The sequence below is a fragment of the Lichenostomus cassidix genome, chromosome 6 (genome assembly GCF_008360975.1).
Source record: "Lichenostomus cassidix isolate B80296 chromosome 6, HeHo_3.0, whole genome shotgun sequence".
NCBI classification, from domain to species: Eukaryota; Metazoa; Chordata; class Aves; order Passeriformes; family Meliphagidae; genus Lichenostomus; species Lichenostomus cassidix.
The window spans coordinates 31,922,934-31,936,049 of NC_139487.1; the positions used below are offsets into that span (position 1 = coordinate 31,922,934).

Genomic DNA, 13,116 nt, shown 5'->3' on the forward strand with positions numbered 1-13,116 from the left:
CTTCTGGGGGGTGTGGTGACCACAGCACCATCATGGTGCTTTACCCAATGGTCTGGGAGGTCTGCCTGGAGGAGAACCATCAGCAGAGTGGATGTGGCAAGAGGGAAAAGGGCAAGGGAAAAGGGAGGCAAGGGCGATGCTGGGGTGGCTTTGCTCACCGGTGACCTCGTCCAGGCTCTCCTTGGTGACATGGTCGTTCTGGTTGACCCACTCGCCGTTGCACTTGAAGTAGATCTGGGTGGCAGGGTTGGCGCGGCACACCAGCTCCACAGGCTTGTTCTTCACGATGTAGGCGTCCTGAGGCTCCAGCAGGAAATGCGGGAGAGTCTCCGCCGGTGCCGACGGGAAGGAGTCGGGCAGCACATCGCTGTACTCCAGCCCTGCCAGGACACCGAGAGGGTTGGGAGGTGCTCCATGTCCCCATCCCCACCTCTCCCTCCCAGGACTGCCCTGCACACAGCAGTGGCGACAACAGCCCTTGCTGAGGATGTGTGGAAAAGCGACAAGAGGGCTGGAGGCTCTCCAAAAGAACAGCAAAGCAAACCCCTGTAAGCTGCAGAGCTGTGGGATCAATCCTGTTTTCAGGCAGGTACCAGCAGCCCATTCACATCCCAAGCCCAAAGCCTGGCTGATCTCACTAGAGGACACCACAAGAGGAAAAGCAAAACAAACCCAGGCCTAGGGTTGTGATGGGGACACAGAGAGGCTCCAAAGGGGCTGGTGTCCCCCACCCCAAGCCTCCTCCTCACATGAGGAATGCCTGAACATGCTCCAAGCAAAATGCTGGCAGGGTTTGTGCTGGGAATGCTGACCATATCCCAAGCACAAATCCCAGACATCCACACCTTCACTGGAGCTGCCTTTGGGATCTCACCCCCTGCCATCACTTGGATTTCAGCATCACCCAACAGGTGAGCAATTGCTTCCAGCCCAGCCACCTCCAGAGAACATCACCCAAAGGTGCCATCAGGACTCACACCATCCCAGAAACCAGGGGTCTGTGCCCTGGGGAGCTCCATCTTCCTGCTTGTTTGCTTTCAAAAGCCATCTAAATGCAAAAACAACTGGAGGCCATGTCTGCTCAGGCCAGGCCATGAAAAATCTTGGAAAGGGGTGAGCAGCTCAGTGCTCACACAGGACATTATCCCTTAGGAGAGTCAGGGAGGCTCATTCCCGGCAGCAGCTTGGGAAGATGCTCTGACTGATGCTGAGCATCATTTGCAGGGGACCTGTTTCAAGCCCATGAAGATCAACCCCAAATATCACAGGACTAATAAACCCCCCACACAGGTGCACTGGGATGCTGCTGCTGCTGCTGCTTAACCTGTTGTTCCTGGGAATCTCACTAGCAGTCAGGTCACATCACAAGGCTTTTCTTTACACTCAAAGGAGTTATGAGCTTTTCCTCCTCCTCTCTTCCCCCAGCCAGAGCTGTGATTCTCAACTCCAGGCACTGCAGCGTGCAGGAAAACAGTAAATATCCCCAGCCCCGCGATAACATCTCCAGAGCTGGCAGTGAAAAGAAAGGAGCCCACTCCCTTCATCACCCTTGGCGAGGAGTGATGCTGCACGGAGAGAATCTGAATCCCAAGCTGTGAGGAGGAGGAGGAGGAAGAGGAGGAGGAGGAAGAGAAAAAGTACAATCAGATGCATCAAGAAAACAAGATGACCAAGCTGCCTCCTGAGCAAAAATCAGTGAGAGGGAAAAAAAAATGCACGAGGTCAGTAGTTTAAAATCCATTTAGGAAAATTGACTTTCCATTTCCATTTAACACAGCACTAAGGGAGAGCGGTAGGACATTTGTCATAATCCATTAACTGCTCTTTTGGAAACAATGAATTAAACTCCAGGCTAATTTCTCTCTCTCTCTGGCTGGCTCTTCCCCACCTCTCTGCTGCTGGTTATTTCCTCCCCCGTCTCATTTGCAGACCTGTAATTTTCCCAGGCCCCGTGGCAGGCAGGGAGACAGGGAATGCCAAGGTGAATGTCCCTCACCCAGAACAATCACACGCTGCTCCCTGTGACCACCTCAGGCCACTGCTCCCCTCTCCTGAGCAGCCTCTTACCTGCCACAGCAGCAAACATCCCTTTTCCCCCCTATTTTTAATTTACTACTCAAATTTTCATCCCGAGTTGTTGTTTTGCTGGTTGTATGTTGTTTTTTTAATTTCAAAAACCACTTCGATACCACAGATCTAAATTCCCTGGCAAAGGGGGCTGGCAGGAGATAATCAAACTGGCAATGGAGGCAGCCAACAAAACTTCACTCGTGGGCTCGCGTGAAAACCTCCCTGATATGATTCTCCCTGCATCCCTGTGGCAAAGTCAGACCTGAGCTTGGCAGCTGGGAATGGGCACAGGCAGCCTACAGAGCCAGGTTTTGAAAGGACCTTTCCCTGTGGAAGTGACACCCCAAAGTGCACATGGCCCTGATCCAAAAACCATGGGCAAGGACGAGAGATCCTTCTCCAGCAGCCAACACCAAGGATGTTTTCTCCCACCTCATCACCACTTTGGTGGTGCTAAACAAGACTTTAGGTCATCCAAGAGGATCTGGGAGCCGGGAGGGGATGAGTCACGGCCGGATGGGGATGAAAATGCCGGATTTGTGACTCACTGGGATCATCTGCAGCGGCAAGGGTGATGCTCCAGGCTGCAGGGGGAGCCACCTTGCCCCCCCCAGCACAGGGTCTGGGGCTGAGACACCCCTGGTGCTACCAAAAATCCCATCCAGATCCCCCTGCAAGGCGGGGTCTGCCCAAATAAATGCTGGGGCTTCAAGGTCTTCTCTATGCGGCACAGTGGCTTTGTGGACAAGGATGGGGAATAGGATGGTGTGCCCAGCCAAATCCAGTATCTGCTTTTGGTGGCTACAAAAACCTGCCGGGTTTAAGGTTTGAACCCAAAACACCTGAACCTTTAAGGCAAAGAGCATGCTGGGAAAGTTAAAATCCTGCAAACTCACGACAGCTGAGAGATCTTTTGTTTCTGGCCAGGAGAGATCTGGGGCCAAAAAAGCAGCTCTAACAGGAGACAGGGGAAAAAGATGATGGGTTTTGCATGGCAGACTCACAACTGGGGCCATGCCATGGAGCCCAAACCCCACAGATCGCCCAGACTCATGGCTGGGAGCAAATCAAGGGGGAGGGTGATTTTTCCATGCAGAAATTAGCTGAGAAAAAGCATTTGCAGCTGGGCAGGGCGTTTTCCTCCAGCATGAAAGTCGCTGGTATTTAAACGCGCTGGGGAAGAATTAAGGCATAGGAACAACGGGGACTTTGGATGAGAAAAGGGAGGAGAACCATGCTGGGCACATTTATCATAAGCCATCAAGCCAGCCTTTCATCCCCGTTCCCGACGCCCGGCCACCCGCCGCATGGGAAACCTCTCGCTCTGCTGACACTCATGGGGGCCCCAAAAAATCCACACACAGCCGGTGGGGGGGGGAAGCACGGCTGCTTGTGCAGGAGCAACTGCTGCTCCTGCCTGCCCCGACTGCCCAGCAACAACTGCAAATACCCCCCAAAAAAGGCACTTTCCCGACGGTTCAACCCCATCACCTCCAGAGGCCACTGCCACCGTGGCTCCGGTCCCACCCGAGGTGACACTGTGGCCCAGTGACCGCAGGAGCAGCAGGCACTGCTGGAGATGCTTTTGCATGGGAAAGCAGGAAAGGAGTCCTGCACAGCCGGGATTTCCAGTCCCGCAATCACACCAGCAATAAAACTCCCAGCAGTGACAAACTAATAAATATTTGAGAGCGCGCTCCGCTGCCTGTAATCATCTCCCTGGCAGACGTCTACAGGGGGTTCCCATCTGCCGGCTTCCCTCCTTCCCGCTGGAGGTGGGTGCCTGCTTCCCAGCTCTCTTCTGGAGGTTTTTTTTGGAAGTCCCAGGCTGTCACCATCCCACAATCTCACACTACTTGGGGCACGGTGCTACGGGGTGTCTGGAGCTTTCTGTGGGGGAGAAAGGCAAAGAGGGAGCAGCTCCCAGCTCGACCCACGGCACCAAATCATGAAGCCTCAAGGATGAGCATAGTAGGAGCAGTGAGAGGAAAAGGGAGGAGGGGAACAGGCACTTCTTTTCCTCTCCCCATCCCTCATCACACATTTTAATCTGCTGGGGTTGAGCTGGATTATCGGCAGCATCTGTTCCCTGGGGGGTGATTTGCAGATGTTTGCAGCCAGCCTTTCCAACTTGTCAAGATCCATGACCCCAACCCCACCCCACCCCACAAAGGGAGCAGCACCGGAGCCAGGATCCAGCCCTAACCCCCCTCCATCACCCCAAACACACCACAGGGGGTGAGGAACCCAGAAAGCAGCTCTCCTTGCAGCAATGGCCGAGCAAACCTCCCCAGGAAAGCGTTAAAATCCTCTCTCCTGCAATTGTTATCCCTCCAAATATTTGGAAGATTACAGGAGCATTAGTGGCTGCCCATCACCCACGGCCACCACCATCCCTCCTCCCGGTACCAGGCAGGCAGGGATGCGATGTAAGGATGTAAGGATTAGGCTGGGATGCCTGGGTTTCTCCAGCTAAATCTCGGCGGCGGTGGACACTTAACCCCTTCTGTCTCCACCTCCCCACATTCCTGCCTGCCTCAGGGCAGGCGCTGGCTCCTGGGAAGGCCTGACAGGGAATAGTTAAACCTGCCAGGTGGGTTAAAATCCTCCTGCAGAAATGAAAAAATATATGACAGCTTATCTCCAGCACCACAGGAGGAGTCATCTACCTTCCCAATCCCCTTTCCCAACCCCCCAGCAGGGATGGAAATGGCTCTGGCTCCAGAGACAGAGATGGAGGGGATGCTCCAGCCACCAGCTTAGCTTCAGGAGGTGTCTGAAATGCTGGAGCAGAGTACCCCCCTGCCCAAATCCCCCCTCCTACTGTCTCCAGGGAGAATGTATGAACAGACTCCTTTGGGAATTAGTGCTGTTGCCATCTAAGCTCCAGCAAACTTTGATGCTGGAGCCATGGCACGGCTCACTGCCATTCCAGAATCCCTGCCTGACTGAGGGCAGCCCTGCTGCCAGCCCTGGAGGGACACAAAGGCATTCCACCACATTCCAGTCCCTCCCTGAGCTCAGGGGGAATGGGCATCACCAGCCCAGGCCTATCCTATTCCCATGACCTTCCCACTGCAGACTGCCATTGGGACAGTTTTGTGTCCAGCGATAATACAGAACCAAACTTTCCATCCTAAAAGCACCCTGACCATCCTTCCTCCCCCAAACATCATCCTCTCTTCCCCAAGCATTCCCTTCTCCCCCCTGCTCCACCAAATTCAGCCACCCACCCACCCCTGTGTCCTTCAACACGAAGCCCCATCTCTGAGGAGGTGACAGCAGCTTGTGGCATCTTCAAAGGCAAAGTCTCCATGAGGTGGAGCAGTGCCATCCCAAACCAGGGCCCACTGCCCCTTCTCTGGGGTTGCATCCCCTTGGAGACACAGCAGGGAGAAAGGAGGACAACCCAAAACACAGGGTGTAACTGAGGATGGGTTTGGGAGATTCTAAGCCATTTATATCCAACTCTCCCTGCTGCCTTCTCACAGAGCCCACAAAATCCAGTGCCTTCCAAAGCCTGGGGTTGCTCAGACACAAGCTGGGAAGTGCTGACGAAAGTGAGATGCAGGGAATGTAACAGGTCCCCAGGGCTGCAGCTGGCTGATGTAACCCCCGGCCTCATTAACTCAGCGTGCCTCATTAACCTCTCCCTCCCGGGATAGGACAGCCCCAAGCTGCCAGCAGAGGCCACAAAACTGAGCGTGGAGCCTCCTAGCAAGGAAAACCAGGGGGACCCAGCACCTGGGTTCAAACTGAAAGGGGAAATTTAGGTTAGTTTTATGGAAGAAATTCTTCCCTGTGAGGGTGGTGAGGCCCTGGCACAGGGTGCCCAGAGAAGCTGTGGCTGCCCCATCCCTGGAAATGTCCAAGGCCAGGCTGGATGGGGCTTGGAGCAGCCTGGTCTGCTGGAAGGTGTTCCTGCCCATGGCTGGGGTTGGAAGTCAACAATCTTTAAGGTCCCTTCCCAGCAAAACCATTCTACAGTTCTACCTCACCTCCAGCCTGGAGCAAGGTTGGATTTTGAGCTCAAAAGGTCATGGGGATGATGTGCTCAGGGGGTGACCACCCTCATGGCCCCAACCTTGGGACCTCAGCAAGGGCTGGACCACAGAAACCAAGCACCCAGAGTGCTGCTGTGTCTAGGGCTGTGCAGGTGGTGTTCTACCTCTCTGGCCCCCCAAAACCTGGAGCCCATCCCTTCCTGCTTCCCACCAGCCAGGAAAGCACCTGGAATACACATTTGGCTTCTCCATTCTCATCACTCTCTTTATTAATAACTAAACCTGGAAAGAACCACTTAACCTTTCCCCAAGCATCTCTGCCTGACGACCTGGCTCCTTCTCCTCCACTGGCTGCCCTCTTCCAGCAGCTTCACAGTCCCTTCCTGCCAAGCCTGGCATCATCCAGCCCCATCCCTCCAGCCCATGGCCTCCAGCTCCTCCCAGAGCCCACCCAGCCTGAGAGGGATGGACAGACAGGCATTTCCCAGAGGGTTAGAAATCCCTCCTGTCCCTCCTGCCCAGCGACAGGCAAACTTCATAATTAGAGAGCATTCCTCCCCAGCGTGGGTAATGAGGGGGTGCACCCAGCCAGCCCTAATTACACCCTTGGAGAAAAAAAAAAAGCAGATTCCTCCTCTCCCAGCTAAAGGAAGAGCCTGCAGCTGGCCTCCCTCACTGTGTACCTTTATTCAACCAGGACTGGATGGGGACAGGGAAAGGAATAAAGAAAGTAAATCTGTGCTGAGAAAAGGATAGGAAGGAGGAGATGGGCAGCCCCATGGATGTTTCTGCATGCAACAGCCTTACTGATGAAAACCCATCTCACTTCTATAAATAAATATAAAAATAAATCAACTTTTTAGCTAAATCGTCAGGTCACGTTTTTGCAAGACAACCTGAGAGGTAAAGTAAGGCATGGTGCCTTCTCATAGGGCATCCAATCATAGCATCCCTGCACATCCCCCCACAGCATCTCTGTACATCCCACCTGCAGCATCCTTGGGCAGCCCAATTCAGCATCCCTGCACATCCCACTGCAGCATCTCTGTGCCCCTGCCAGCCATGGCTAAGAGGGTCCAACCCAAATCCCGACCATCCCCAATCCCCAGAGGAGAAACACCCAGACTCTGGCAGCAACTCCCATCCTGAGAGTTGGAAATAGAGAGATTTATCTTGTTGATTATGCATTACACCAGAGTATTTATGGAGCCACTACTCTTTTGTTTATCTTTATGATTATGATAATCAAAGGCGAAGCCTCCTGAGAAGTGTAAACAGCTGAGATCCCTTATGGTACAAATCTCTTCATTTTTCATTATATGGATTTACAACACGACACAGGCAGATTGGAGTAAATTGTTCCTTATTTCTGGTTTTAGCAGAGCCGTGAGCTGTGTGGATCCCCATAAATACCCATGGAAAAGAGAGTGAATTAAAATCAAAAAAAAAGAAAGAAAGAAAGAAAGAAAGAAAGAAAGAAAGAAAGAAAGAAAGAAAAAAAAGGAGGAGGAATTATGTAGCAAATCCCTGTTACACTCTATTGTGCTGGCTTCTTTTGTGCTGTTTTATACATTCCCTTCAGGGAAGCAGTTCTGTTGGAAAACTATCTCCAAATTTCATCTAGCGCTGGTTCTTGTTACGGGCACAGACACTTCCCTTTGTGCTATTTTAATTCCATTGTCACGGTCCTCTTGTCGAGTTTGTTCTGTTTACTGAGCTACAACTTTATTTTTAATGAATATAATAATTATATGAACTTTTTATTTATTTGCTTTGGCCCATGAAAGAAAAGTGCCAGCAGCAGAGAAGGCGGTAACACGCTGTTTATTCACATGTACGGCGTGTGCTGGGCTCCTGTTGTGAAAAGAATAATCATTTCAACAAGAAAAGAGAGAAGAGAAAGGAAAACAAGGGACAAACAGGGACTTGTAGCCCCGGTTAATGCCAGAAAAGTCCGAAGAATTATTAATTATCCTCCAAATTGCAGCAAACCAAGTGCAAGCTGCGAGCTCTCCTTGGAAAACACAAACAGGGAAGGGGAAAAAAGGGATCTCCTGTTCAACTGAGCATTGCAGTTTGAAAAATGCTAACTCTGGGAGAAAGAAAGTTGATGGTTTTGCAGACAGAGAGCGATTTCCCCTTCACCCAAATTACATACATATTTCAAAATGTAAATTCCTCAGCGTTCCCCTTGAGAGTGCAACTTTCAGGCGGCTGTTTTGCAATGGGTGGGTTTGTTTTTTTCCCTGAACGTGCAAATCCAGAGGCGACCGCCTTGGTTTCGGGCATGAAAAGTGACTTGAAAGCAGCAGCAGCAGCAAGCAGGGCTGTAAACCATCCAGTGCTCCTTGGGGAGAGAGGGATGCTCTGGTGCCCACTGGGCATCCCAGCTCGGAGCATCCCTCCCTGGGCACACACATCCCACAGGACCGTGGGCTGGAGGGGAACAGGTTTCACCCTCTGAGCACCTCAGTGACAAGCACTGAGGTGGGAACAACCCAGCCAGACCCTCTGAAAGTGGCTCACGGGGTTTGGTGGTCCTGGTGGTGGCACTCCTGTCCCAAAATCCAGAGGAGGTGGCTGTGCATGTCCCACCCCACAGAAGCTGAGGTGCTGGCATGAGCCCAACAAGGCAAAGCAAAAAGTTTAGGCATCTGGCTGCAAAGAAGGGAACAGCAGTGCGAAAGGAACAGAAAACTGGGGGCTTGTGTTCACCTTTGGGTTTTTACCCCCATCCTTTTTGTCTTTCTCTCACCCACTCTCCCCTGCCGCGAGCCCCGGGAAGCCGAAGCCGGCTGGAAGGATGCTCCCCGCCGCCTCCAGCCAGCCTCTCCGCAGCCCCTCGCCAGCTGCTGCCCTACTTTTCCCGACGCTTTTCCCACTCTTCTCCCGCAGCTCGCTCGGTGGCAGGCGTGGGCTGGGAGTGTCACCCGCTCCCGGTACCCGCAGCATCCCTGTGCCGAGGCTCCTGCCTCTGGAGCTGCCAGGATCACCTCCTGCCCCCCAGGATCACCTCCTGCCCCCCAAGACATTCCAGCTCGGCAGAGGAGGGCGCTGGGAGCAACGCTGCTCTGATTTGAAATCATTTTAATCATCGCATTATTATTTAATCGTTAAAAAAACAACAAGAGGAAAGGTCCACTCCATGCCTCAAATTCCCCATTAATTCAGCTGGGGGAGGAACATCACAAGAGAGGCTGATTAAGGTCCCTTTATTAAACAGTCTTTAAAGTTGCCCTTAATCTTTCAGATTTGTTGCTACGATAAAAAAAACCCGACAACAACAAAGGAAAGAAAAAAAAAACACCACAAATGGAGGCTGGAAATATTTTGCTTTTCATTGTCCTTTCTCTGCCCTTTTCTTCCCTTCTCGTTTTACTGTGGGGACAAACAGAAGGAAAAAATGGGGGGAGGGGGAGAAACAGGGATAGCAAAAGCTTTAAGGAAAAAAAAGTAATCCCTGCTGATGCTGAATGTCAAATATTAAGATTTTTCTCTCTCTCCCCCCTCTTTCAGCAATATCCTTATTAAAGAATAAGCCCCCAAACCATCGGTGAGACTAGCTAGATGACAAGGCTTCCCCATCCCCTTTTCTCTGTTAGGATTTATCCCTGAAGCCAAGAGCAGGTAGGATGGAGGGCAGACACTCCAAGCCCATCGTGGCACGGAGAGAGGTCTCCAGCCTGTGCCAAAAGGATTTTAGCAATTACCTTGATTATTTTTTCTCCTTTCCCTCTAAAACCTGCAGACAGCTGGGCTCCCAGCACCTTACACCTGCTTTAACACAGAGAAAAAAGCTGAGATTTGATAAAAGCCATGAGGTTTTGGGGTTTTTCTGGGAGATGCCTGTTTTCAATGCCTGCCCTGGCCTGGCACTGCCACCTCACCACCCGGAGCAGGAGAGGAAACACCCCACACTCCCACGGAAGGAAAGCCCTACAAAAAACAAAGCCTTTTCTCCATTTCCATGGAGATGGGGAGCCTTCAGGAGCTTCCTAGCGTTGTTTGGCACCCTCCTCCCCTCTCTGGCATTTCAATACCACGGGACCCCACGTCGCCACAGGTTTCTTCCTTTCTCACCATTGGGAATTTCCACCTTTTCTTCTCCAGACAGAGCCCGTGTTCCCACACCACCGAGCTTCTCTTTCCTCCCTTTGTCCTCTGGCACACACACTCCTGCCCCTGTGGACCAAACCAAACTCCCAAGTGGCCCAAACTCCCACCAGCATCCTTCCTGTCTCAGCCTGGGCACCACTTGGTGCTGGAGGTGCCAGGGCTGGAAATGCCCCAATTTTGGGGGTCTGTGCCACCCTATATAGGTGAGACTCCACCTGAAAGCATCCCTACTGATGCTGCAACCTGTGGGGACCTAATGCTGGACACATTGACAAGTCAACACTACCTCCCACACAGTCCTCTCCCTCTCTCAGTGCTACAAGACCCCAACGTACTGACAAAAATTGCCCTAAAAAATACAAAATACTGCCAAGTAAAATGAAGTGTGGGATGCCCTATCCAGACGTGCAATGGTTGATGAACATGCTGAGCATCTCCAGCCTCAAAAGCACGGCTCTGATGGATGCAGGACATCCCAGGCACAGCAGTGACACGGCTCTTGCTGGGCTCAGAGGCACCTCCGAGGGCTGTGCAGCAAGACAGAGGGACCAGAGGTGATCCAGAAAGGTCTCAGGGAAACAGGGACTAAGGATCACCCCTACTGAACATCATGGGAAAAGGCAAGAAAAACACCCGGCGCCCCCCAACCTCATCCTTTTCTCTTCGCTGTCCTCCAGCGGCTGCATTTCCATAAGCGATTCACACTAATTGCTTTAACTCCGGCCATGCTGCGGCTAATCAGAGTCATTAGGTGACCTCTGCTCCGGCAGGGCGGGCAGGGCTGGTGCAGCACCACGGCCCAGCCTTCCCTGGAGCGAAGCACAGCTCCTGAGCCACGGGGATGGAGCTCGGCCCCAATTTCCTCCTCCCTGGAGCCCAATCAGGGAATGGCCTCTCTCCTGCCCTGCAGCAGGGAGTCTGGATGCTGCCTGACTCCTGAGCCCCAGCAGGGATGGATCCTGAGGATTCCTGCTTGGCAGTGCCACGGCACAGTGACTTGGCACCATGACTGTCACCAGGCTGGTGGGGATTGGGATGGGCTCAAACCAAACATGTACAAGCACCTGAAAACCCCCAAATCCTCCCCAAATTTTCTGAATACAGAAGGAAGGTGTCACCCAATCCCAGTCCTGGGGCAGGGGACAGGAGGGAAGAGCCAGCTGTCACTGCCCAGGGGACACTGGGCTGTAAGGCTAAGCACCATGCCTGGATCTGCACCCCGGCGTTCCCAAAGCACCCATGGGTGGCTCTGCTGAGGGGCTTAGCCTCAGAAAGCCCCTGAAGCCCTGTGCTGCACCTCCCAAATTAACCCTGTTCCTGCTAAGGGATCCATCTTCTATGAAGCCAGGCTGGGAGAGCTGAGAGCGTTCAGCCTGAAGAAGGAAAGGCTCCAGGGAAACCTCAGAGCCCCTTCCAGTGCCTAAAGGTGCTCCAGGAGAGCTGGAGAGGGACTTGTCACAGGGACATGGACACCGACAGAGGGCAGGGTTAGATGGGATATTGGGAAGAAATTGTTCCCTGGCAGGGTGGGCAGGCCCTGGCACAGGGTGCCCAGAGAAGCTGTGGCTGCCCCTGGATCCCTGGCAGTGTCCAAGGCCAGGCTGGATGGGGCTTGGAGCAACCAGGGACAGTGTAAGGTGTCCCTGCCCATGACAGGGGGCTTGGAAAATCCCTGTAAGGTCCCTTCTAACCCAAACCATTCCATGATTTCTTGATGTCCATCAACACGCAACACATTCAACTCCCTGCAAGCACAGCTCAAACTGCAAAAACCCACCCCAAAACTTCTGCTTTGAAACACAAACACCTCCATCCCAAGGAGATGGGACCCCAGACCCCTCAGCAGGGGTCCCTCTCACATGCTTGACATCCAGGCTGGGAGGTGTAAGGAAACATCCATGCTTCCAGGAAAATGCACTGCAGCCCCCCTCCTGCCTGTCCACAGGGACCCATTACACTAACAGTGTGTCCATTCAGCCTGATATATAAATTACTAATGTAAATTAATGGATAATTGAAGCCCTTTAGTCCTAAATATTTAAATTATTTAACAGGCAATTAAGAGAGAAGGAGAAAGAAAAGAGGAAAAGGGGCCTTAACCCCAACAGGCAAGAAAAAAAATATAAATGAAGTGTGAGGAGAGCAGAAAGAGCTGAACATACACATTTTAAAGTGATGCTGCCAGGTTCATTTCGTTTGAGCCAGGCTGCTGTTACAGTGGATGCCCCCAGATGCAGAGGGACAGGGAGAGGAGCTTGCTCCAAACAACCCTGCTGAGCAGCAAGATTAATTCTGATCCAGCTCCTTCCCAGGAGAGGAAAACTCCACGGCTGCGCATGTAAAAGCTTTTGCTTATGTTGATTACCAAAACTTTCTGACATGCCAAAATAATACTTTTAGGTAATTTTTGTCACCCTCCCTATCCCTAAGCTGACAGCATACCCTTTTGTAATACCATTCCTGACTCCCTTTTTAACTCGATTCACATACAAACACATTTATTCCAAATTTTTTCACTTTCTTTTTTCCTTTTTCAGGTGGTCTACGTGGCTATTTCACTCTGCATCCCACATGCCCCACCATCCAACCATCCCCAGCCAGGCAAAGTGCTTACAATTCCTCACAAAGGCAATCCAGCAGAATGCTGGATATCATCAGTGCAATGAGTTTCCCATCCTCGGATATTCTGGAGAACCCTCCTAACAATACAGAGGCAGCAAGGGACAGGTCAGGAGTGAGAAACACGGTGTTTCCTCCTCTGGCCTCCATCCCAAACTGGCCAGGGATATTCCCAGCACTCCCCTGGGAGCTGGAAGAGGTCATAAGGAAAAATGGTCTGTCGAGAGAAGACGTCATGTGGGAAAAGCAGGATTTTAACAAAAGCAGCGTGTGAGCCTGTGTGAGTCTGTGCGTGCCCAGGGATGAC

General features: G+C 52.2%; 1 protein-coding gene across 4 annotated transcripts in view; it reads right to left on the bottom strand.

Annotated features, from left to right (window-relative positions):
- Window positions 1-13,116, bottom strand: part of UNC5B (unc-5 netrin receptor B) — a 51,767-nt gene that overhangs the window by 15,472 nt on the left and 23,179 nt on the right. For 3 of the 4 annotated variants that reach the window (XM_085064364.1, XM_085064363.1, XM_085064366.1), the window contains exon 2: window positions 159-380. In XM_085064364.1, coding sequence (XP_084920490.1) covers window positions 159-380 — 222 coding nt within the window. Of the gene's footprint in view, window positions 1-158; window positions 381-9,381; window positions 9,433-13,116 lie in introns of those variants that run through there. The other variant, XM_085064367.1, reaches the window with a different exon arrangement.